The sequence below is a fragment of the Oryx dammah genome, unplaced genomic scaffold (assembly GCF_014754425.2).
Source record: "Oryx dammah isolate SB20612 unplaced genomic scaffold, SCBI_Odam_1.1 HiC_scaffold_29, whole genome shotgun sequence".
NCBI classification, from domain to species: Eukaryota; Metazoa; Chordata; class Mammalia; order Artiodactyla; family Bovidae; genus Oryx; species Oryx dammah.
Window position 1 is genome coordinate 115348530 of NW_024070213.1, and position 25009 is coordinate 115373538.

Here is a 25009-nt window from a genome sequence, read left to right on the forward strand (position 1 = left end):
ATACATTCCATTGAGCATCTGTGTATTAAATACATTTTTGTCTATCTGCTTTATCTAAAGAAAAAGTCTCTGCCAAGAACTGAGCTTTTACCATGTCCTGGGCAGCTCGCGCCCAAAGGCCTGTCCTGCCTACCCTCTGTCTATGCAGACATGACCAGATTTCACAGGGAGGGTCTGTGAACCAAGGGGGCCAATATTAAGGTCGTGGCCATCTACCGGGGCCTGATGTGAAAAGGTACACGTGGCCCGTCAGAGTCCTCACTGGGCACCCTGACTGGGCACCCTGGGAGATGGAGCTCACAGTGACGGCGCTGAGGGTGCAAGGGCCGTGGGGCCAGGCCCGGGCCGGGGTAAGCCGCGAGCATGCTGCCGCTGTGAGGTGACAGAAAGTCACCGTTGTCTAAAGAGGGTCAAGAACGCTTGAAACAGAGGAGTCAGGACGAGAGGAGACACACACGGAAAAGCGTGCCGAAGAGTCCCCGTTTTTCATGCTTATAAGACAGAGTGAGGGGTGCCAGGGCTTGGGAGGAGGGAGGGAAGAGCATGCAAAGCATCAGAGGAGGTTAGAAACGAGCACAGGCCCGCCCGCCACAGGTGAGGGGGAATCAGCTCACTTCGCTCTAAGGACCTGTGAGTCAGATGCCTTTAAATAAAAAAAAAGGAAACACGGGTGCCCTCTAGAACACACGGAATGTCAACACAACGGTCAAGCCTCTCACCAGTCTCAATGAGAGGAAGAAAGACACTTTCCTACCAGGTATGGATTTACAGTGTGTTCTCTTCAGAAGATTCATGTAGCTGATCGAACAGCAAAGGAAAGCAGCGACAGCGCTGTGATGGTCTGTGCGAGATCTGTGTTAGTGTGAGCGGAAGAGAGAGAGGCCTGGCGTCCGCTCCGTCTTTCCAGGCGTGGCCTGCGGCCGCGGCCACTCACCGTTGCCAGTCACAAACCGCCTGCCACCACCACTTGGCCCAGTCCCGAGGCTCTCCAGTTTTACCTCAAGCCTAATCCCCGACTGGGGAAGAAACTCTTCCAGTTTAGGGACTTCCCTGGTGCTCCAGTGACTAAGACTCTGTGATCCCACAGCAGAGAGCCTGGGTTTGATCCCTGGTCAGGGAAGTAGATCCCACATACCACAACTAAAGAGCCCCGGTCCGCACACCGCTGCCAAGAAGGAAGATCCTGAGTGCCGCAACTAGGACCTCGTGCAGCCAAAGAATAAATAATTTTTTTTAAAGCCTCCAGTTTATAGGAAGTTTCCTTTTCCTACAAAACAACCACATCTCTCCTGGGATGGCTGCTTACATGAGCCTTTTCGTCATTCTTGTAGGATCCTCTTTCACTGAGGAAGCTGAACATGGAAGGGAGTTACTAAAAAGTCAAGTCAAGAGTAAAATTAAAACACATTTCCCAGGCCCTGCAGAGTGTACAGAAATGGCTCCTTGCCTTAGCTGAGCTCTGAGTACCATGGTGAAAATGTAGCACTTGGCTTTTGGCCCACAGCACACATTATTTTGCAATTATATCTGCATGTCAAACATCTGTGTTGGCATCTAAAGCCTACAGAGTTGGTGAGTGTATAAAATGGTTGATGTCCGCTTTCTGCAAAAGTTAAAACGGACAAGAAGACAGATCTTCTGTTTAGCCCAGCGTGTGTTTTACCTAACCCGCCAGCAACAAGTCACAGGAAAGGGTCACACAGGTACTTACTATTTGTAACCCATGGCTACATCCACAAAATACTTCCTTCTCTGTCGATAGACATTGTCTTTAAATCCCTTAAACAGAAAAGAGATGAGGTTATTTAACAGACTGCCAAAAAAGTTAGTTGCAGAAGGCCTAAAAGAAAATTGCTGTGATGTTTATTGAATGTCCAATTCAAATGTAATTTTTCCCCTTGGATGACCACCTTAATGACACAGGCAGAAGCAAACTGTACTTACAGTAAAACCTCATTAAATTTGGGCTATCCTAATTTGGGACGCGTGGGAATTCAGACTAAAGTTAACCTTGCTGTAAGTCGGCAGAATGGCTTAGTTAAGCAAATTGATATTGTGAACAATATCCTTTGGTTTTTAAGTATCATTTACATGTAACTGATCTTAATTACAAATTAATCTTATCTGTTCAATAAAACAGATCCCTTTAACATGGCTATTCAGTGAGTTAACCTAAATTTAATTGCTTTGTGCAAATAACCAGTAAATGTTCATGCATTAAAATTCTATCGCTCAGAATAATCATCAAAATCCCAAATTAGGATGAATTAAAGAGGTTTTGCTGTAGGTTATGAGTATAGCCACATAATGCAAAATCGATTACAAGGGATCCAGACACAGGATAGCAAGCTAGCTCCATTTCCTTCTGAGTTCCTATAATTCTGACTAGTTTTCAGCCAAGTTCAAGATTTCACCCATCATCATGCTCTTGGGAAATTAACCATCCTGTCTGTCATTCTCCTATCAAGCGGAATCCTTCTAAGAGGACTTCCTGGTTTACTCAAGAGTCTCTCCTCTTGTCAACAGACTTTCAATTTCCCTTTCTTTCAGGTACTTTCAGACAATCGCTTCTTCCCAGGGGTGTTTCTTCAAACAGCTGGAAGCCCAGATGGTATGGTTTCAATTCAACTTCTTACCTCTGCAAGCCCTGGAACCCTGAAGGAAGCCCAAGATGCGAGGGCCCCCCTGGGAAAGAAGGTCGGGCAAGAAGAGCTCCGGGAGGAGAACCAGGACAGGCCCACAAAGGCCTGAGCCACCTCTGCCCAATCGGCATCCACTCAGACACGTTCAAGGCGAACCTTAGCTCATTTTGCTCTCTCTTCCGGCTGAAGGAGAACTGGCCTTGAGGTCAGAAATCTTCACAGGACTGAATGCCAAACGGAAACAAAGAAGGTCCACTCCCAAGAGCCTTTCTCTCAGCAATGACAAAAGGTCAGTAACAGAGGGAGACAGTGAGTGCCCTGAGGTCACCCGAAGGCCCTGCAGGAGGGAAGTGCGCCCACCCTCAAGGCTAGCACTCTCTTTTTTGCTGTGAATTAGAGGTCTTTAAACTGGAGTTCAAAAGCAGGCTGAAGGAGCCTTCAAATGTCTATATACAAAATTTGTGATTACAGTTACAAAATTTGTGACCACCTTTACAAATGGGTCTGTGACCTAAGAAAAAGGTCTTATGCCACAGAGGTAGAAAGTGCGGATTTCAACACTCACTAGTCACCCCCAGCAACCTGGGATGGTGAAACTGAAGAATTTCAAGCACCCTTAATGCTCAAAGAGAAAACAGGCCGCAACGAAAGGAAAAGAGTTTTGTGAAAATCTGAGCATCTGTTCCCTGATTCCTGCCAAACCAGATACCATGGTAACAGCATCGTAATCTGCTGGGCTTCCCAAAGAATCTTGACTATCTCCTTGGCAAACACCTGCACCTTTACCAGGCACAGAAGAGAGTGATTTACTACTCATCAAGGCTCATCAGCATAGCGTGGTAGTAATTACACAAGTGTTATGGGCTAACCAGAAATTTCAGCATTGAAATGTGCATGGACTGGCAAAATAGAACAGAGATGCTAGCTACACTAGCGATTACAGAGATACAGAATTCCTTGGCCATCCATTCCAAACTGATGCCAGAGATAAGGTTACCAGATAAAATATAAGACACTCAGGCAATATTTGGGACATTACTTATACTAAAAAAATGTTATTGTTTATATGAAATCGCTAGGTAGGTAGAATAGGGTAAAGGAGTCCAAAATGGCGGTGGCTAAAAGACAAGGAAGGGAAAAGCCTGCAAAAATAGAACAAAAGAAGGTCCGAGGACTGGAGTGAGGACCTCAGGTAAAACAAACAACACTCCTGGCTGGCCCAATTTACATAGGACAGGCCCAGGGAGAGAGAAACATATAAATAGAGGAGCCAAAGTTAGCTCTCTTTCTCTCCTGCACGCTGGGGTGCTCTTCTCCTCGTGTCTTTAGATCGACGTGCCCTCACGCCTCGAAGATGGGTTTTCCTGCTATCTTCTAAATAAAATAGAGCTGTAACACTGGGCTGTAACACTGATTTGTCTAAGAGCTATAACATGGTCCATTCGAGACCTGAGAGCTATAACATGGTCTACCCAAGACCTGAGAGCTGTGACACCCCGAGGGGGCTTTAATGTCCGTCACTCCAAATCTTTGTTGTGACGAGACAAAGAACCGAGGAACATATGCTCGCGTGACAAAATGAAAATGTAACCAGGCATCCTATACTTGTATTTGCTAAATCTGGCAACACAAGCACTTAGAGAGTACCTGCTAGACATGACCCTTCCTCTCTCAATTTAAATCAAGGGGAACTGAAGACCCAACCAGCACCCAAAAGTGCTCAGCTGAATGTACACTGGCAAGCATAGCTATCCCAAATCGGTCAGCCCTGGCAGAATACTGGAATAATTTGCCAAGGCTTAAATAATACTCCAAACCTTGACACATTCCCAGAGGTTTTGATGTAAGCACATTGAGACGCGATGCTGGCATTAGTATATTTTCTAATTTCCCAGAGATTATCTAAACGGAAAGCTCGAGAATCGCCAAGCTAGGACACTAGTTCTCAAACTGTAGAGCTCACTGGACTCTCTGGGAAATCCACTTAAAGGCAGATTCCAGGGCCCATCCCTGGAAGCTCTGATTCAGTAGGCTTCAGATGAGCCCCCAGGTACTGCATGGTTAATGAGAGCCTTATGCAGGGGACCTTGAATCCCACTGTGAAAGACCCTCGCAGGCTAGATCCTTGCTATTCAAAGTGTGGTCCCCAGACCTCCAGTGTACGCCTCAACTGGGAGCTCCCTAGAAAGGCAGAATCTCAGGACCTCCACTTGCATTTTGAAAAGATCTATGTGATGTGTATGTCCTTAAATGTTTGAGATGGACTCACCTACATATTTAACCCTTTCTTGAGAACCTCAGCAGCATGACTCATATTCCAAGCCCCTTGTGAGCCATCTCAGCACAAGAACGTGATCCTAACATAATAATCCCTGCCTTGGGACTGAAATTATTCCCAGGCACAAAAATTCCTTAGAAACTTTTATCTATCTTCATCAAATAATAATTTTAAAAACACCAAGTTACCAATATTAAATTTTGCATAATGAACATTTGGTGTGCTTATATAAAAGAAATATATGTGGTAAAAACTGATGAGTCAGGTAGGAGATTGCTAAGTACTTGCAATTATTTCAAGTGGCTGCATAGAAAATAAGAGAAGGTATCTTAAGATGGGTGCAATTAGGAATGATGGAACAAAATTAAGCATATAAAAATTTATGCTGGGTATTAGAATAAATTTTTTCACAGCAAGGTCAGTGGTTCCTGTGGTTGTTCTGACCCCCTTTCTCTAGCTTGAGTAATTTCCAAACTAGACTAAGGGGAGCATTTGGAAATAATAGGTTAGCAAAAAAACCCTTTACTGTCCAGGCATTGATCTGCATGATTTAATACAGCATTTCCTTTCCCAGAATTAAGCATTTACTCTTGCCAAAATGCTTTCCAGTTGTTTTATTAACTAGGCCTTTCAAACGCCCCTTTGAGCTCAATAAGCATTTTATGTCCACTTTTTATGTAAAGAATTTGAGTTGCAGAAGTAGAGGGACTTGCCCAAGGTCATCCTGCAAATTAACAGCTGGTGTCTAAGCTGTCCTGTTACTGCTAAGATCTTAAATCAGGCTTCTGTGCTAATTCTGACTCCTCTGAAGTAGAGAAGGGGAAGATAAACAAATGGATAATTATTAAAGACACTTTTGAGTATTTCTCTAAAGTTCAGGAGCCTTTCATGTGAACTACTGTGAATTATTCTGAATTTTTAAGCTATACTGGCAAATGTAACAGAATGTGTCTTTGAGCAAACTCAGTTTTTTGAATCATGGAATTGAATTAGGTTTGTTTGACCACTAAATGGCATGCTATGAATTGGTTTGAATTTGTATTTTATGCCAAAAGACTGATTTGACTGAATAGCTTGCTCTTGCTGAAGTTGTCCTGGTTTCCTTTAAAGCAGGGGTTCTCACACACGAGTGTGGGCTTAGTGAGACAAGCTCCTGGGTGATACCGAGGCAGCTGGTCCCAGGACCACACTTAGAGAACCACTGCGCAGTCCGTCAGATTTCCAGACTTCCCCCATTTAAATAGAATGGATATCTGAAAACCATTACCCTCAGTCCACAAAAGGCTCCTATAAGCATGACCAATCTGCTCGGGCTTCACCCTTTAACCCACCACTTTTAGACACAGGGCACTGGGGGGAAATTGTTTGTAATGAAGTACATTGCTTGCTTCTCCCAGACTACTAACTGTACTTCATTCTGACCATAAAGAAGTTTCAGGCCTCTTGCGTTAAATAAAAACTGATGTAAAGGGGAAGAGAGGGAATAATGGAAAATGCTTACTACATATCATATTTCTTTAAAGGTGGTCATTTTTACAGCTGTAGAGCTGAGATGGCGGTAAATAGATTCAGGAAGGAGAGATGTGTCTTCCATTATAGTCTGATTCTATCACCTTCTGCCTTTCCATTGAGACTGAAGTCCACCACATTGCTCTGCTCCTAACTACTTCAGTCGAGGAAAATAACAAGGAGAATTTTACTCTCTCACTGAGTCCCATAACACCAAGTCCTCCCTAGTTTCCCAAAGAGGTGATCAATTTCAGTTCCTCCTTTCTTCCCAGGGCCACCATCTGCAAGTACATTTCAGGCTGTCTAATTCTACAGAAATGTTTTCCAAGGTTTATACTCTCCTCCTCTTTTATCCAACCCTTTTAAAAATAAAAGCAAGATGGAACTACCATCCTTCTAACCTGCTTCCAGCCAACGCACACGTACAGAGAAGCTTTATCATTTAAGAGCCTGCTCTCAGTTACAGGGAATAAATAATAAATTGCTCTATGATAAAGCATCATGGCACAGAATATGGCACACTGCCATATGCTGGAAGAGCACATGTGGGATGGATTTGACTGGGCACTTACTGGGTGGTCGGCATCCAGCTCTGAACCGTACATGAGAACTCGGTGAGAACACCTGTCTAACTCCGAGATCTTCCGGGGAAACCAGGGCACGTCCTCCAACTCTGTTGGAAACACAGTGCAGGTTCAAAAATATTAGCTTCCCCTTTGGCACACGTGTCAACTTGCAAAATCACCCAACCCACAAAAGCTGGCCTTGCCTTCTTCCTCCGTCCAAATGTTCTCTGGTGGATTCAGCGTCACAATCGTGGTTTGAAATTTCAGTGACTGAATGAGCTCATTGAATTCCGTTTTGCCACATTCACAGTCCACAAAGATTTCAACTTCCGAACTTCGCCGCCGGGATTTCCGGGACTCAATATGAATCATGTTGACGTGTTTTTCCTGTGAAAGTATAAACAACATATCTAAATCACCTTCAGGGCACAACAAAAGAGATGCCATGGACTGTGCTTGTTTAACATGTAAGCAGAAAGGTGCCAAGTGCCCACAAGGGAGGAGAAGACAATTATCTTGTTCTGAAATGTTTTCCAACCATTGGAAATACTGTTCTATGACTAAGAACAGTAACTGTGTGTAGGTTTTCCCGTCTCTTTTTCAACAAGGAGGGACATTATGGTATATACAGGGCCCCATAAAATGTATAATAATGTTCTCTTTCAGCAACCTCCAGGCTAACTAACTTCATCCAAGAATGTGTTGCTGCAACAATCATGATGGATTTCATGAGTAAAATCTCCTTACAATAAGATGTTCAAAGCAGGGCTGCAATTTCATCCTTAAGTCTCAGGTTTAAATTTCCCCAGTGATGTAGTCTTCCTTCGTCCTCAGTTAACTGAAGACTAAGTTCTCTCCATCCTAACAACCCCCAGACAAGCAGACCCCTCCCCATCATCAGTCCACTATCCTCTGATTAGCAGCATAACTCCTAGTATAGTCCGGGAGGCCTCAGACCTCTCAGCACAGCAGCAGGACAGGCAATTTCCAGTGCCAGACCAGGATGAAATCATAGCATCCTTCTCTGTATAAAGAAACTCATCCTGTGACCAGGCTGCTAATTGCTCTACTTACGTTTTTAATAAGTTTTGCAATAATGCCATCTTTTCTAAATTGGGAAGTAATAAAGGTAAGATTAACATTAGGTTCAAAGTTCAAGCGTCTTCACACAACTGGGTCACTGCGTGGACTGTGATTGAAGCAGAGTGGATATTTTTAGATAAGAAAACTGGGGTCCAGATGGGTTAAGTGATGTAACTAAGACCCCAGCACCAGCTGATGGCCAAGTAAAAACTCAGAGCTAAGGACCCTGTCTCCAGGGGTTTTTCCACTGCACCCAGCTTGGAATTGAATTGGCCTGCCTTTGGGGACTGTATGGAGACAGCACTGGATGATATCATTATGTATAAAATATTTCCCCAAACTTCCATTACCGCTCTTTATGGTACCTGATCCTTTCTTCAGGGTCAGAAGGGAACAAGGAAATATTTGCCAAATCAGGCTGCTAATTCCCCCTCTACGGTCATCAAAGAGGCATCACAATAATGCCTAATGTCTGCACACTTTACAAAGCACTTACACTCCTGTTATTTCAGCAGAACAACCTTGTTAGGCAGGAATTATTACTGCTATTTTACAAATGAAGCTATTGAATCTAGGAAGCAGCTAGGGATTAGCTGAGCCAAGAGAACACAGGTCTGAAACCTCTGCCTGCAATTCAGTCTCTCCGTGGCACCAGCTGCCCAAGGCACCAAACGGTGCTAGGCCCCCCTGTTACAGCTCTAACCATGGCCAGCGCCCCCAGACAAAACCCATTGGTAAAAGGCATGTCCTGAAGGAGAGGGAAACCATCAGGTGTACCCTGGCAAGAAGTCAAGAGTTTTTCTGAGTTTTTATAACAGTCCCCTCAACTACGCTCTTTCTTGAGGTTTCAACCCACCCATTTGGATGACTATATTTCTATAAGAGAAAGCTAGCCCAAGCTCCCAGGCTTCCCAGGAGGCGTTAGTGGTAAAGAACCCGCCTGCCAATGCAGGAGAAGAAGAGAAGTGGGTTCAATCCCCGGGTTGGGAAGATCCCCTGGAGGAGGGCATGGGAACCAACTCCAGTATCCTTGCCTGGAGAATCCCATGGTCAGAGGAGCCTGGTGGGCTACAGTCCATGGGGTTGCAAAGAGTTGGACGCAACTGAGGCGACTTAGCACACACACTGTCCTAGGAGAATGTCCTATATAAGGAGAATGACTCATCTTTACAAAAGACACGTTAGGTTCTTGAAACAATGAGGCTTAGGGGAATAACAAGTGCCTATACTAACAGATGGAGAAGGCAATGGCACCCCACTCCAGAACTCTTGCCTGGAAAATCCCATGGATGGGGGAGCCTGGAAGGCTGCAGTCCATGGGGTCGCTAAGAGTCAGACACGACTGAGCGACTTCACTTTCACTTTTCACTTTCATGCATCGGAGAAGGAAATGGCAACCCACTCCAGTGTTCTTGCCTGGAGAATCCCAGGGACGGGGGAGCCTGGTGAGCTGCCGTCTATGGGGTCGCACAGAGTCGGACACGACTGAGGCGACTTAGCAGCAGCAGCGGCAGCATACTAACATATCGCATCTTATGCCATCAGTGTGCTCTGGGACGTATGCATGATTCAAATGGAAACACACTGAATCAGGCTGCAAGCTCTTAATATTTAAAGATACCTTCCTTGGCTCCTTTTGTGTTTGCCTTTCCAGGTGTGAGGCTCACACTTTTAAAGTACCGACTCCCTCATCTGACAGCAGTATGCAGAATTGCTCGTCGGCTGACTCTGAGTTAACAGACCATGATTTCCACGAATGTTTATTTTATTGTTTGACAGACCAACCCCTCTTACAGAGCTTCATGAAGTGTGGTCTCTGTGAAGCTTTCAACACATTATCTAGAAATGGATTCAGTGATACTTCGTAACAGATGACAGGCTTGTAAACAGCACCCAGACACTTTTAAAGTTAGACAATGATATTTCACGTTCACCTGGAAGAGCTTCAGCGCTTTGACCAATCCACCGACTTCATTTTTCAAGGAGAATACCACTGCCGTCTTGCCACTCTCGGTAGTGGGGACATTTTTGCTGCTTCCCTTGTTGCCTTTTTTATCATCATTTTTGCCAGAGTTAGTTTTATTTCGCTTCAAGAAGGTAGAAACACACACCAAAGTATTAGTTAGGATTCCAGAGTTCTCTGTAACCAGATTCTTTTTCAGATATTCCATTCATATGCTGGAATCCTTAGCAAGCATACAAACTCAAGGAGAAGTTCCAAGTCACTTAGAACTGTCGATCATAAGTACCGGTCTAATTTACTCATGGGTACTATCTTGCAGTGCTCAAATATATCATCCAGTGGTTGAAATGAAAGGGAAATCATATTTGCTTCATTTTAATAGCAACAAAAATCTGACCATCATAAAGTCTCTTGTGTGAACAACTCCTTTCTTTCTAATAGATTTTATAGCATGAAGTTTGATCTGTTAGCCTAGTTGAATTATATCAAAGCTATATTAATTACTAAACATAAAATTAAGCTATATTACTAAATATATTTTTCACAATAATTTTTTCAATTAATCTTAAAAACAAAATATTAATTTTCTTCTGAGATATGTCAGATTAAGAACCGAAACTGATCACCTTACATTCTGCAATTAGATCCACATGGTCAATGTGAGTCTATCTGCAAAAGTACAGCACATAGGAGTGTATTCAATGAAGACTGCCTGTGTCAGCAGATGACATCTGAAAGGTGGCCATAAAAATTCAGCTACATGACAAAACTGAAGAAAAGAAAGAAAGATGAAGGAGGGAAGGGAGGGAGAGAGAGAGAAAGGAAGGCAGGAAGGAAGAGGAGGGTAAAAAGAAATCAAGAAACAAAGAGGCTAGCTCATTAGTAGGAGCCAAGAGAAGAATCTGAGAAATCAAAAAATATTAGCACTTCATTGGCCAACCAAGATACCGTAATAATACACAACTAGGTAATGACTACTAGTCCTATTGGCTAAAGACAAAAATGACAGATTCCAGAAACTTGGATTACATTGTCAGAAATACACAGTTATAAAGCTGGAAAGTTATTCAGCAGAATGCAAACTGGAGTGTACCTTTCCATGTTCTTTATACACAGATGAAGAATTGGGCAAATAGAACTTTCTCCCTGGCAGACAGTGATATAGTACAGTCATATCAATCTATTACTTACTCATGAAACTGAGAAATGCACATTTGATATGGAACCCAGTGAACAGTTCTTTGTTATTTAATTCCTCTGATTTCTCTACTGGCTTTATTTTCACATGTTACTATTGCCTCACTCACTAGGTATATATATATCACAGAAATAAATATTTTATAATTTATGACTTGAGGGACAAAAGAAGTTTATGCAGGCATTGGCATTTGACAGTATGTTCCATCATTAAAGGCTCAAATGTTGTAGTGCTCTCAACATCTGCCACAGATCTTATATATTTAAGTAGTATTTTCTATATGAAAGGGTTATTATACATTAACCATAACTCTGAGTTTTCCTTGTTTTCCTCCCAGAAGATCACTATGGCTTCTGAATTCTTCATTGTAATATCTCATTCAAATATTCATTTCTAACATTTAAATGCTACAAAACTTATTTATGTTTTAGCCTCATTTTTGCAAATTGATTTAAACAGTTCTTCAAAACTTGCCCTGATTATTTTTCAACATTTTTAGGAGTAATAATATACTAGCACAATACAACCCTCTGGCACACAGTCAGAGCTACAATACTGAAACAGATTTTTCTATGATATACACTGAATTGTAATTGGCTGATTAACTCTGGTAGTATGGTAATGAAATATCATTTAATATTTTTAATAACTAGAAATCTGAATACATTTTTCATGCACTGTCTTCTTTATTAAATCCTATGATTATTACCCCATATTAGGATCTAAATCCTGCAAGATGTTACTTTTTTATTCTGTTACTGTTTTTTTAATAAAACTGCCTTAAATATTGAAACAACTGGTATATTGCTTTCATTACCCCATCAATTAAACTGAAAAATAATAGAATAATGAGGAACACAGGAAAACTTCTGAAAGGAATCTGATCTTTCTCTTATTCCAATAAACAGCATCTATAGACAAAAACAGAAAATATTACTTTGTGTTTAAAGACCAGGTTTTGTAGATGGAAGAGGGTACAGAAGACACAATAATCTTGCAGGAACCATAGAAATCCATTTAATTTCTTCTCCCTGTTCCAACTCATAATAAACGGTCCTTTCAAAAATTCTGCACACTTATTTTGGTTGTTGATATAAGACATTGTTTCACAGAACTCCTCATTCTTAATGTTCGGGAACTTCTTTACTTTCAACTCAAAAACTTTGAGGAAAGAAAGTTTTGCCCCATAGAAATCAGGACATCTGCTTTACTTTATGGAGAGAGAAGGAAAGGTGGCGAGAGGCAGGAGGGAGGCAGGTTAGACAGATGATAGAGGAAGGAATTAAGGGTGTGTGTTTAGAGTACGTGTCCCAGTGGCGAGAATAAGACTATCCCAAGCCTGGAAAACACTCCTCTAGAGAGTGCCAGCTGCTCAGTACTCACTGTTAAGCTGGCGAGCAGCTGATGCTCTTCGGGCACTGCTGAATCCAGGGAAAGCCCTCTCCTTGCCCAGTATTTACTGGAAAACATCATCATTGCTGGCTGCATGGGTCCCGATGCAATTTGCTTCCTCTGCAGCAGAGGGACTAGCAGGGCAGCAGCCGCGGTGAGGTGAGAGGGGCTGGCAGGCAGCGGACCTCTCGGGGCGCTGACCAGAACCCTGCTGCTGAAGAAAACGCAATGCGAATCTTCCCCTTCCAGGCCCCTTTATATGAGTGACTGGGGACTGATGGAAGGCTGATTAGAAAGAAACTCATTTCTGGCTGCCGATGGCCACAGTCAGATTACAAACCTGAAGCCTGGGGTTATCTGTGTTCCTCTGCTATTTGTTTGTTTCATAGGTCGAGTAGCTGCTTGGGCATGGGTGGTGGAGAACAATACATAATGGAGTGTTATTTGTAAAAGAAAATATCTCTCCCTTGACCTTAGCTCTCATCTCTCAAACCAGCTACTGGCAAGTTTCAATGTTTTCCAAAAGAAGGAAAATAATTTGAGAAAGATCAGTATTGCAGAGTCCCTAAGCCATTTTACTTTATGTTAATAAATTTTTTCTGGTCTGATGTGTAATGACTGTGTGAGTGGAATTGTGTGTGTGATGGCGTTCATAAACTGCACTGCTTCCCGGTCGTGTGTTACCACTATGCAGGGATGTTTAGGCAATCGTAAAGGAAATGTGAGGCTGTGATTTAGCCACATATATGCATAGTTGGAAAAGACTCTGATGCTGGGAGGGATTGGGGGCAGGAGGAGAAGGGGACGACAGAGGATGAGATGGCTGGATGGCATCACTGACTCAATGAACGTGAGTCTGAATGAACTCTGGGAGCTGGTGATGGACAGGGAGGCCTGGCGGGCTGCAATTCATGGGGCCGCAAAGAGGTGGACATGACTGAGTGACTGAACTGAACTGAACTGATGCATGGTTGAGAGACTAACCCTAGAATCTTCCTCACTACATAGGAATGAAAAGGACACGAAATGTCCATATAATCATTCCTTTGATGACTTCAAACTAGAACAAGTCCCACAATTTGAAATGCATAGATCAACTGATAACTTACTATTCAAACTTTAGTAAGTCATAAAATTACCAAGGAAAATATTAATAGCCTCCTGAAGGATTGAAGACTCTTGATCAAACGGACAGGTTTATAGAGAAACAGACATAGAGAATAGATTTATGGCCATGGGGAGGGGGAGGAGAGGGTGAAATGTATGGAAAGAGTAACATGGAAACTCACATTACCATATGTAAAATGGATAACCAATGGGAATTTGCTGTATGGCTCAGGAAACTCAAACAGGGGCTCTGTATCAACCTAGAGGGGTGACATGGGGACAGAGATGAGAGGGAGGTTCAACAGGGAGGGGATATGTGTATACTTATGGCTGATTCATGTTGAGGTTTGACAGAAAACAGCAGAATTCTGTAAAGCAATTATCCTTCAATAAAAATAATTTCTTTTTTTTTAATGGACGTGCTTGACTGCCTGGTGGCTCAGAGGTTAAAGCGTCTGCCCGCAATGCGGGAGACCCGGCTTCGATCCCTGGATCGGGAAGATCCCCTGGAGAAGGAAATGGCAACCCACTCCAGTATTCTTGCCTGGAGAATCCCATGGACGGAGGAGCCTGGTAGGCTACAGTCCATGGGGTCGCAAACAGCTGGACACGACTGAGCGACTTCACTTCACTTCTCGACTGCAAAACTAACCAAGGACTGGCACTGCTTGTCTATATAGAAAACAAGATGCAAATTTTTCTAAACAGGAATGGATGAGCAAAAATTAACTGGATTTTATTGATAATTGTTTCTGGAGTCTTGAGGGGTCATAATTATTATTTGATCTAGTTTTTGAAATATTATTTGGCTTGAATTTACTCTAAAAATCAGCTCTGATAACCTAATAGGAAAGTGAAGTTTAAATATACTGATAGAATAATAATAACAAAAACAACAAGAATAATAGTAATAGTTAATATCACTGAGTACTTAGTATTTGCCAATTCCTATTCTTCCAATCCCAAAGAAAGGCAATGCCAAAGAATGTTCAAACTACTGCACAATTGCACTCATCTCACACGCTAGTAAAGTAATGCTCAAAATTCTCCAAGCCAGGTTTCAGCAATACGTGAACCGTAAACTTCCAGATGTACAAGCTGATTTTAGAAAAGGCAGAGGAACCAGAGATCAAATTGCCAACATCTGCTGGATCATCGAAAAAGCAAGAGAGTTCCAGAAAAACATCTATTTCTGTTTTATTGACTATGCCAAAGCCTTGACTGTGTGGATCACAATAAACTGTGGAAAATTCTTCAAGAGATGGGAATACCAGACCACCTAACCTGCCTCTTGAGAAATCTGTATGCAGGTCAGGAAGCAACAGTTAGAACTGGACATGGGACAACAGACCAGTTCCAAATAGGAAAAGGAGTACATCAAGGCTGTATATTGTCACCCTGCTTATTTAACTTATATGCAGAGTACATCATGAGAAATACTGGGCTGGAAGAAGCACAAGCTGGAATTAAGATTGCCGGGAGAAATATCAATAACCTCAGATATGCAGATGACACCACCGTTATGGCAGACAGTGAAGAGGAACCAAAAAGCCTCTTGATGAAAGTGAAAGTGGAGAGTGAACAAGTTGGCTTCTGAAGAAAACGAAGATCATGGCATCTGGTCCCATCACTTCATGGGAAATAGATGGGGAAACAGTGGAAACAGTGTCAGACTTAATTTTGGGGGGCTCCAAAATCACTGCAGATGGTGACTGCAGCCATGAAATTAAAAGACACTTACTCCTTGGAAGAAAAGTTATGACCAACCTAGACAGCATATTCAAAACCAGAGACATTACTTTGCCAACAAAGGTCCATCTAGTCAAGGCTATGGTTTTTCCAGTGGTCATGTATGGATGTGAGAGTTGGACTCTCACATGGATGTGAAGAAGGCTGAGCGCCAAAGAATTGATGCTTTTGAACTGTGATGTTGGAGAATACTCTTGAGAGTCCCTTGGACTGCCAGGAGATCCAACCAGTCCATTCTGAAGGAGATCAGCCCTGAGATTTCTTTGGAGCGAATGATGCTGAAGCTGAAACTCCAGTACTTTGGCCACCTCATGTGAAGAGTTGACTCATTGGAAGAGACTCTGATGCTGGGAGGGATTGGGGGCAGGAGGAGAAGGGGACAACAGAGGATGAGATGGCTGGATGGCATCCCTGACTCGATGGATGTGAGTCTGAGTCACCTCTGGGAGTTGGTGATGGACAGGGAGGCCTGGCGGGCTGTGATTCATGGGGTCGCAAAGTCAGACACGACTGAGCGACTGAAGTGAACTGAACTGATTCTAAACACTTTTTAAGATAAAATGTGATTCATCCTCACAACATTTACAATGCAGTAACTATTATTTCCGTTTTATGTATGGAGAAACTGAGGCACAAAGAATTTAGGTAACTTGCCAAATGTTTGGTTTTCCCTGGTGGCTCAGCAGTAAAGAATCTGCCTGCAATGCAGGAGCCTCAGGAGACGTGGGTTCGATCCCTGGGTGGGGAAGGTCCCCTGGGGGAGAGCATGACAACCCACTCCAGTATGGTTGCCTAGAGAATCCAGTGGACAGGGGAACCTGGCAGGCTGCAGTCCACGGGCTTGCAAAGAGTCGGGCATGGCTGAAGTGACTCAGCACACATGCATGCCAAAGGCTTCCACAGTTAAAAGGTGGCTGAGGCAGGATCTGAATGCAGGCAGTTTGGCTCCAAAATCCACGGTCTCGACTATTACATTATACCTTCGAGTATTCCGAACAAAGAAACAAAATGAAGCTCAAGAAAACATACGTAGATTATTTCATCTAGAAGAGGATTTGGAAAGATGTGTAATTCAACAAAGATTTGTTAAGGACTCACTCTGTTAGGACGTCCCTGGTGGCTCAGACAGTAAAGCGTCTGCCTACAATGTGGGAGACCCAGGTTCAATCCCTGGGTCAGGAAGATCCCCTGGAGAAGGAAATGGCAACCCACGCCAGTATTCTTGCCTGGAGAATCCCATGGATGGAGGATCCTGGTAGGCTACAGTCCATGGGGTTGCAAACAGTTGAACACGACTGAGTGCCTTCACTTCACTCTGTTAGGCACTGAAACTGAGTCCTGGGGATGCAAAGACAAGGAGATATGTTGCTACCCTCAGAAAGCACAGACTAGCCGAAAGAAACATACGTGCAAATAAATAAGTGAAACAAGACACACTGAATTCTCTACAGAAGACAGTAAAGGCACGAGGGACAGAGTGCTCAGAGTTACCGTAGGGGAGTTAAGTGGGCCTTTCTAGAAGCTGAATAACTAAAAGTGAGTTTGTGTTTATTAACTGGAATGGAATAAGAGATAGAGAGGAGGGGATTCCATGTACAGAGAACTATATAGGAAATATATCAACAAATGATGTTGCTCAACAAGAATGGAGTGAGGGTCCACAGCAAAGGTGCCATGAAGGATAAGGCCAAAGGGGAAAACGGGATCCAAATCCTGATAAATCTTGAAAGGCGTTCAGTGGGCTTTTCACTTTATCACCTTATCTTGTAGGGGAAAGAGATCACTTGGAAGGGCATTAGGTAAGGCAACAGTGTAACCATCTTGGTATTTCAGAAAAGTAGCAGCTTGGAGGAGGACCTCAAGACTAAAGGCATAAACCACTTAGGACGTGAAATAGTCCAACCAGGAGAGGGAGTATGCAATGAAGAGAACAAGAGATGTTAAGGAGTAAAATACATAGGACAACATGTCTACTTGGATGTGGGAGCAGATAAAAAGCTTTCAGAATAACTCTCAAGTTTCTGATTGGGTGGACTGCATAAATTACAGTCTCATTCATTGAACTAGACCACACATAAATAATTGCAAGTTAAGAAAAAAAAGAAACTCTTAAAAGTTAGATCTTATATATATCACATGTGAGTGACCAAGTGAAACTGTCCAATAAGCATTTGAGTATATGGGTTTAAAATTTGAAAAGAGACCTAAGCTGGATATAGAGATTTGGCTATTGTCAAGTACTGAAAAGGTGTAATACAGCTTCACTCACAAAGTATATGTTGTTTGAAAAGAGAGTCACGAACAGAAAACCCTGGGAATATCAAATTTAAGAAACAATTTAAAACAAAATAAAACCAGGAACATAAAAAGGAAAATAAGAAAGGAAAAATTTCAGAGAGGTAGGAAAAGCAAAGCCAAGAGAAGGTAAGTTTTTGGAAGACAAATATTAAACTTGAAAAACAGAATGAAGGACTGATTATTTGTAAATTTGATGCCAGGATTGTTGCTGTTGTTCAATTGCTAAGTCGTTATTTGACTCTCTTGCGACTCTATGGACCGAGGCCCTCCAGGCTCCTCTGTCCATGGGATTTCCCAGGCAAGAATACTGGAGTGTGCTTGCCATTTCCTTCAACAGGGGTCCTCCGGACCCAGGGATCAAACCTACTCCTATGCTCTTGCATTGACAGGCGAGTTCTTTACAGCACACTGGAGGAAACTACTTTGCCCTCAAAGGCCCTGTCTTTGCTGGGTTCGGGGCAGCTGCAGCTCTCATAGGCAAGTAGGGAGAGACCCACAGCCGCAGTGCACAGGCCCAAAGCTCCCTGCCATTTCTAACCTCAGCCACTGGCCAGAAAATCTGTCCACATTCAGACAAGAGGCCACATGCGCCTGGATCTTGGACGGGAGGAAACTGCTAGGGCAGCACGGTGAGAAGTCTCTGGGCTGTCGATTGGCCGCTGGAGCTCCAGGGTCAGGTGGCGCGACACACCCCACACATCTTCGGTTTCAGACATTCCTGCAGCATACAAACCAAAGGACGTGGCCACTCGGCACCTAAACTGGCTTCTAGGCACACAGGACACCGGAAGTGGTCAAGGGGCTCAGCCTCTGTCCCAGACCCTGCTAGCAGCGCACGATTCAAAGGGTCCTGCAGCAGCCTAGCCATCGTGCATCTCCAGGTCGGGTCGCAGCAGAAAGGGGCGGTGGGGGGGAAGGGAGTGGGGAGAGGATGAGGGAGCGGGGAGGGGATGAAGGCGCGGTGGTGGGAGGGGAGGGGAGGGGAAGGGAGGGGGTGTTGGGGGGGAGGGGCGGTGGGGGGCAAGAGTCAACAGGGTGGATCTCCTGGCCAGCAGGCGCGGAGTGAGGGCCTTGAATATTGCTTCTGAAATAGAAGGTGAAGTCCAAAATAGGAAAAAGACTAAACTCTCAAGCTTCCATGGCTGTAAATGGTGGTATTTTTGCTATTTCCAAAGAAGGAATAAGTTTTGGGGAAAAAAGTTTTGGAAAAAGAGGAGTGAATTTGAATTGACTGCAGTTACTATCAAGAACTGTAAATAGCATGCAATTATAAATGTTAGATTGGAATTTGGGAAGTAGATTAGAGCTAGGGATAGAAATCAGAGTAATTCAGTGATGTTAGCTGGCGCAGGACAGGGACTACCCAAATAAAAGTATAGAGAAAAATCCTCTCTAGAGAGACTGGAATCCTTTTGAATTATTGAGGGAAATATAAAATGGTACAGCCAGCCTCTGGGAAAACAGTAAAAGGATTCCTCAAAAAAGTAAAATAATTATGGTATGATTTAGCAATCCTATTTCTGGGTGTGTGTGTATATATACATATATATACATTAGTCACTCAGCCATGTCCAACTGTTTGCAGCTCCATGGATTGTAGCCCACCAGGTTCCTCTGTCCATTAAATTCTGCAGGCAAGAATTCTGGAGTGGGTTGCCATTCCTTTCTCCAGGGGGTCTTCCCCACCCAGGGATTGAAATTGGGTCTCCTTCATTACAGGCAGATTCTTTATCATCTGAGCCAACAGGAAAGCCTCTGTGTGTGTGTGTGTGTGTGTGTGTTTGTGTGTGTGTGTGTGTGCGTGTGTGTGTGTGTCCAAAAGAATTGAAAGCAGGGACTCAAAGAGATATTTTTGCACCCATGTTGAGTTGACTTTGGTCATTAAGTCTTGTCTGACTCTTGTCACCCCATGGACTGCAGCCCGCCAGGCTCCTCTGTCCATGGAATTCTCCAGGCAAGAATACTGGAGTGGGGTGCCATTTCCTTCTCCAGGGGATCTTCCTGACCCAGGGATCAAACCCAGGTGTCCTGCACTGCAGGCAGATTCTCTACCATTCGAGCCACCAGGGAAGCCCGGCACCCATGTTAATAGCATTGTTATTCACTAGAGCCAAAAGGCTGAGCAACACAGGTGTCTATCAGTGAACAAAGTGGTAAACAAAACATGGTATATACAAACAACGGAAGGCTATTCAGCCGTAAAAAGGAAATCCTGACAAATGCGATAACTTGGATGAAGTTCGAGGACGTTACGCTAAGTGAAATGTCAGTCACAAAAAGACAAAAACATATGATTCCATTTACATGGGGTATGTCGCGTAGCTGAACTCACAAGCAAAACAGAGTTTGTCAGGGGCTGGGGAGAGGAGAAAATGGGGCACAGAGTTTCAACTTAATAAGATAAAAAGTTCTGGAGATTGGTTGCACAGTGACATAACTGTACTGAACATCACTGAGCTTAAGAATGGTGAGAGGCAGACTTTATGTTACACGCATTTTACCACAGCTTTAAAAGTTTTTAATAATAAATAACCAAGAGAACCCAGGAACTAAACCACAAAAGATGCTCATAATTAAAGGTCGAATGAAAAAGAGAAGTCATCCAAGTGAAAAAGATTAAAGGAGGTGAAACATAGAAAGGAGATAAAACTTATGGTCAGTGGTTTTAAATACTACAGAGAAGTGGAATGAGAACTAGAGAAAGACCACTAGATTTGGCTATCACAGCTGTCACTGGTGACTTCAGAGAGTGCGGTTTTAGCAAGAGAGGAAATAAACGTAGATTACAGGAGTTAAAGATAACGTGGGTTCCAAAGTGTAGGCAGGAAGTCCAGATCATCTATAGAAGAATTTAAAGTACTCTTTCTAATTAAGAGTGTAGATTTAATTATTTTTGCTCCCTCCTGAAATCCTACTAAAGAAAAAGTAAAGGACTGCCTTTCCTTTTTAAGGCACAAAAGAATAGCATAAATTGGAGAAACAGCAGCAACAAAAAAATTGGAAGCTAAAAAGAAGATGAAAAAATGATCAAAGATTTTGTAAACGTGAGAAAGCTGAATCCTAAGCTATCAATGAAGAACACTGAGAAGCAACTCAGCTAACATTATTGAATCTCAATCACTGCAGATGGTGACTGCAGCCATGAAATTAAAAGACGCTTACTCCTTGGAAGAAAGGTTATGACCAACCTAGACAGCATATTCAAAAGCAGAGACATTACTTTGCCGACTAAGGTCCGTCTAGTCAAGGCTATGGTTTTTCCTGTGGTCATGTATGGATGTGAGAGTTGGACTGTGAAGAAAGCTGAGTGCCGAAGAATTGATGCTTTTGAACTGTGGTGTTGGAGGAGACTCTTGAGAGTCCCTTGGACTGCAAGGAGATCCAACCAGTCCTTTCTGAAGGAGATCAGCCCTGGGTGTTCTTTGAATGGAATGATGCTAAAGCTGAAACTCCAGTACTTTGGCCACCTCATGCGAAGAGTTGACTCATTGGAAAAAGACTCTGATATTGGGAGGGATTGGGGGCAGGAGGAGAAGGGGATGACAGAAGATGAGATGGCTGGATGGCATCACCCACTCGATGGACATGAGCTTGGGTGAACTCCGGGAGTTGGTGATGGACAGGGAGGCCTGGCGTGCTGCGATTCATGGGGTCACAAAGAGTCGGACACGACTGAGCGACTGAACTGAACTGAAAAGCTCAAATACCTCTAGAAGAGGGGGTAAATGGAGAAGACTGAAAAAGAATTGTTCAAAGACTGTTTAAGAAGTCGTTAAACAATTTCAAAATTTAACAAAGTAACCAAACCAGTGTGGCACTATAAGACAAACGTGTTAAGTCATTTCAGTTGTGTGAGACTCTTTGCAACCCTCTGGACTATAGCCCACCAGGCTCCTCTGTCCACAGGGATTCTCCAGGCAAGAACACTGGAGTGGGCCGCCACGGTCTCCCCCAGCGTGTCTTCCCCATGCAAGTCCCTTTCGTCTCCCGTTGGCGGGCTGGTCCTTTACCACTAGCGCCACCTGGGAAGCCCATAAGACAACAGACATACAAATGGAATAGAATTCAAAACAAGTAGAAAAGAGTTCAAAACAAGTGGAACAGAGTTCAAAACAAGTGGAACAGAGTTCAAAACAAGTGGAACAGAGTTCAAAACAAGTGGAACAGAGTTCAAAACAAGTGGAACAGAATTCAAAACAAGTGGAACAGAGTTCAAAACAAGTGGAAGAGAGTTCAAAACAAGTTTTGACCATTTATGGTCAACTGATTTTCAACAAGTGTGCTAAAACTGTTCGACAGCAAAGAATAACTGTGGATAGCCATGTGGAAAACAATGAACACGGACTCCTACCTTACTTCAGACACAAAAATTAACTCAAAATGAATCACTGACTTAAAAGCTAAAACTATAACAGTCAGCAGAAAACATAGGATTATATCTTCATGACCTTGGATTAGGCAATTTTTTTCTTAGATATAACAAAACCATAAGCAATCAAAGAAAATATAAATATGATCTCATCAAAATTAAAAACTTTGTGCCTCAAAGGACATCATCAAGAAAATGAAAAGACAACCCACAGCATGGGAGAAAGTATTTATAAATCATGCATCTCATAGAAGGCAGTAACCAGGATATATAAGGGTCTTTTACAAGTTGACATTGAAAAAACAAGTAAACCAATTTTGAAATGGACAAAGGATTTGAACTGACATTTGTCCAAAGAATATATGACCAATGAGTATATGAAAAGATGCTCAACATTAGTCATTAGAGAAATACAAACCAAAACACACAAAAAGATACTACTTTATAAACCACTAAAAAAGCTAAAATAAAGACAGACATATTGGAAGAAAGCGGAAAAATAGCAAGTCTCATACATTGTTGATAGGATTGAAAAATGATGATCACTTCAGAAAAGTTTGGTAGTCTTTCAAAATATTAACTACAAAGTTACCATGTGACCCAACAATTTCACCTCTAGGTATATATTACAATGCAGTAGTCATTTTGGAAAAATGTTTGGCAGTTCCTCAAAAAGTTAACCCTAGAGTTACCATATAACACAGCAGTTCCACACTTTGGTATACACCTAAGAAAAATGAAAATGTATGCCACATAAAAACTTGTACATGAATGTTTATAGCAGCCTTAGACATAATAACAACAACAAAAAAAAAAACCCAAATTCATAACGCAGATATCAACTAATGAAAAGACAAAACAAAATATGGTGTGTCCATAAACAGTAACATAAAGGAAGAAAGTAACCTTGAAAACATCATACTGAGTGAAAGAAGCCAACCACTAAAGATCACACGGTGCATGATTCCATTTATATGAAATGTGGTGAAGAGGTGAAAACAAACAAGAAAAGGGATTGGGGAGAGGAGAGGGATGGACAGACAGAAAGTAGATTCATGGTTGTCGGGGGCTGGGGGGAGTGGAGAGGCAGGAATGACTACTACTGAGTGCCGAGTTTCTTCTGACAGTTATGAAAACACTCTAAGATTAAATATTAGAGTACTCGCACAGCTCTGTGAATATATTAAAAATCAGTGACCTGCAGACTTTAAAAGAGTGCATTTTATGGCACATGAATTATATCCTAATAAAACTGTTATTTTTTTAAAGGCAGTTAAAACTCTATATTCCCCTCTTCTATTCTACATAGCCAAGCCACTTCCCTTCCTGCCCCCAGGAGTATGAATGGAGCTTATTTTCTGGAAACTGTAAAACAGAGGACCTCTGGACAGAAGGGCACTAGACATGCTTGAGAACAGTATTACCCTGAAAGTAACGTGATTAAAGGAATGTGTGCACTGAATACCGAGACTCAGACCACAGGAGGCTGAGAGCCAGGCATTTACCCTGCAGCCAGGTCATGGGGAAATGGTTGAAGACTGACCAGGAAAGAAAGAAAAACCTGAAAAAGACAGAGAGCTCTGAACAAAATAGAGTAATCAGATTACCCTATGGCAAAGCCCCCATCATTGGCAAGCGCTGATTTAAACATATGGTAGATTGGATTAGTGATAATTATGTAAAAAATAAAGAAACAAAAAAACACCTTTAGTAAGAATTGACTCCCAAAGAAAAATTAAAGGGTCAAAGAAAGACATGTCTCAGCTAAGAACTGCATTGCCCTAACCAATATAATGAGTTTCCCTGGTGGCTCAGTGGTAAAGAATCTCCCTGCCAATGCAGGAGATTCAGGAGACACAGGTTTGATCCCTGGGTCAGGAAGATCTCATGGAGAAGGAAATGGCAACCCATTCCAGCATTTGTTGCCTGGGAAATCCCATGGACAAAGAAGTCCAGTGGGTTGCAGTCCATGGGGGTCACAAGACAGTCGGACACAACTTAGCAACTAAACAACAAGAACAAACTGATATTATATCAACTATATTGGAAGATGGAGCAATAAAGAAGGGTGCATGTATACAGTGGGAACTGAGAGGAGAGGGAATAAACAATTCCTAGTTGGAGAACTAAGATCCCACAAGCCACATGGCATGGCCAAAAATAAATAAATAAATAAATCCAACTGAGATTACAATGCCATCAAAGTGAATTTTCAGAGATGTAAAGAAATCTGTTCGGGGGAAGGATAAAAGGAAATATGCTGACGATAACAAAAAATTTTCCTGTCCTTCCCCAAGATGAATGGAGAAGGCAAGTGCAGTTATTAAAGGACAGACATGGGCTGTCAGAGTACGGAGTTACCTGAAAAATAATCAATAGTGGTAATTTTGAGATTGGGAATCAACAGAAAGTCTGATCTCTTTCCCTTAAGCAAGTCTTTCTGGTTGCAAGCCGTTGTTCCAGACTATCCAGTCTGTGTCACAAGATGATATGATATGTATGCTTTCTATGCTTAACCCACATTGAATAAGGCAAGAGAAAGGGTTTAACTTCATAGCACAAAACCAGCCACCCTAATGACCACTTTGGTTGGATTTTTTTTTTTCCATTGACATCTGACTCCTAGGGTTTACAGGGTACATTTTTGGTTCTGCGACAGGAATTGTTCATTATTATATCATCCATTCTCAATTCCTTCAGCCTAACCACATGAATACCATACCAAAATAAACTTATGCCGTAGCTAAAGCATTTCCTTAACTTAGTAGTATAGTAATTTACCAGTAAAGAAATGGAACACGCCTGCCATGACTAACATTTAAGAAACTCAAGCAGGTATTTACATAACACTATTT

The 25009-nt window shown here is 42.6% G+C and overlaps 1 protein-coding gene across 1 annotated transcript in view; it reads right to left on the reverse strand.

Annotated features, from left to right (window-relative positions):
* Positions 1-13320, reverse strand: part of TPH2 (tryptophan hydroxylase 2) — a 101111-nt gene extending 87791 nt beyond the window's left edge. Inside the window, exons 1-5 of the mRNA XM_040233875.1 lie at positions 12624-13320; positions 10013-10184; positions 7199-7382; positions 7002-7102; positions 1712-1779 (exon numbers count right to left, since the gene is read on the reverse strand). Of these exons, the coding sequence (XP_040089809.1) occupies positions 1712-1779; positions 7002-7102; positions 7199-7382; positions 10013-10184; positions 12624-12727 (629 nt within the window). The 5' untranslated portion in view covers positions 12728-13320. The remainder of the gene's footprint in view (positions 1-1711; positions 1780-7001; positions 7103-7198; positions 7383-10012; positions 10185-12623) is intronic.
* Between the last annotated feature and the right edge of the window lie 11689 nt (positions 13321-25009).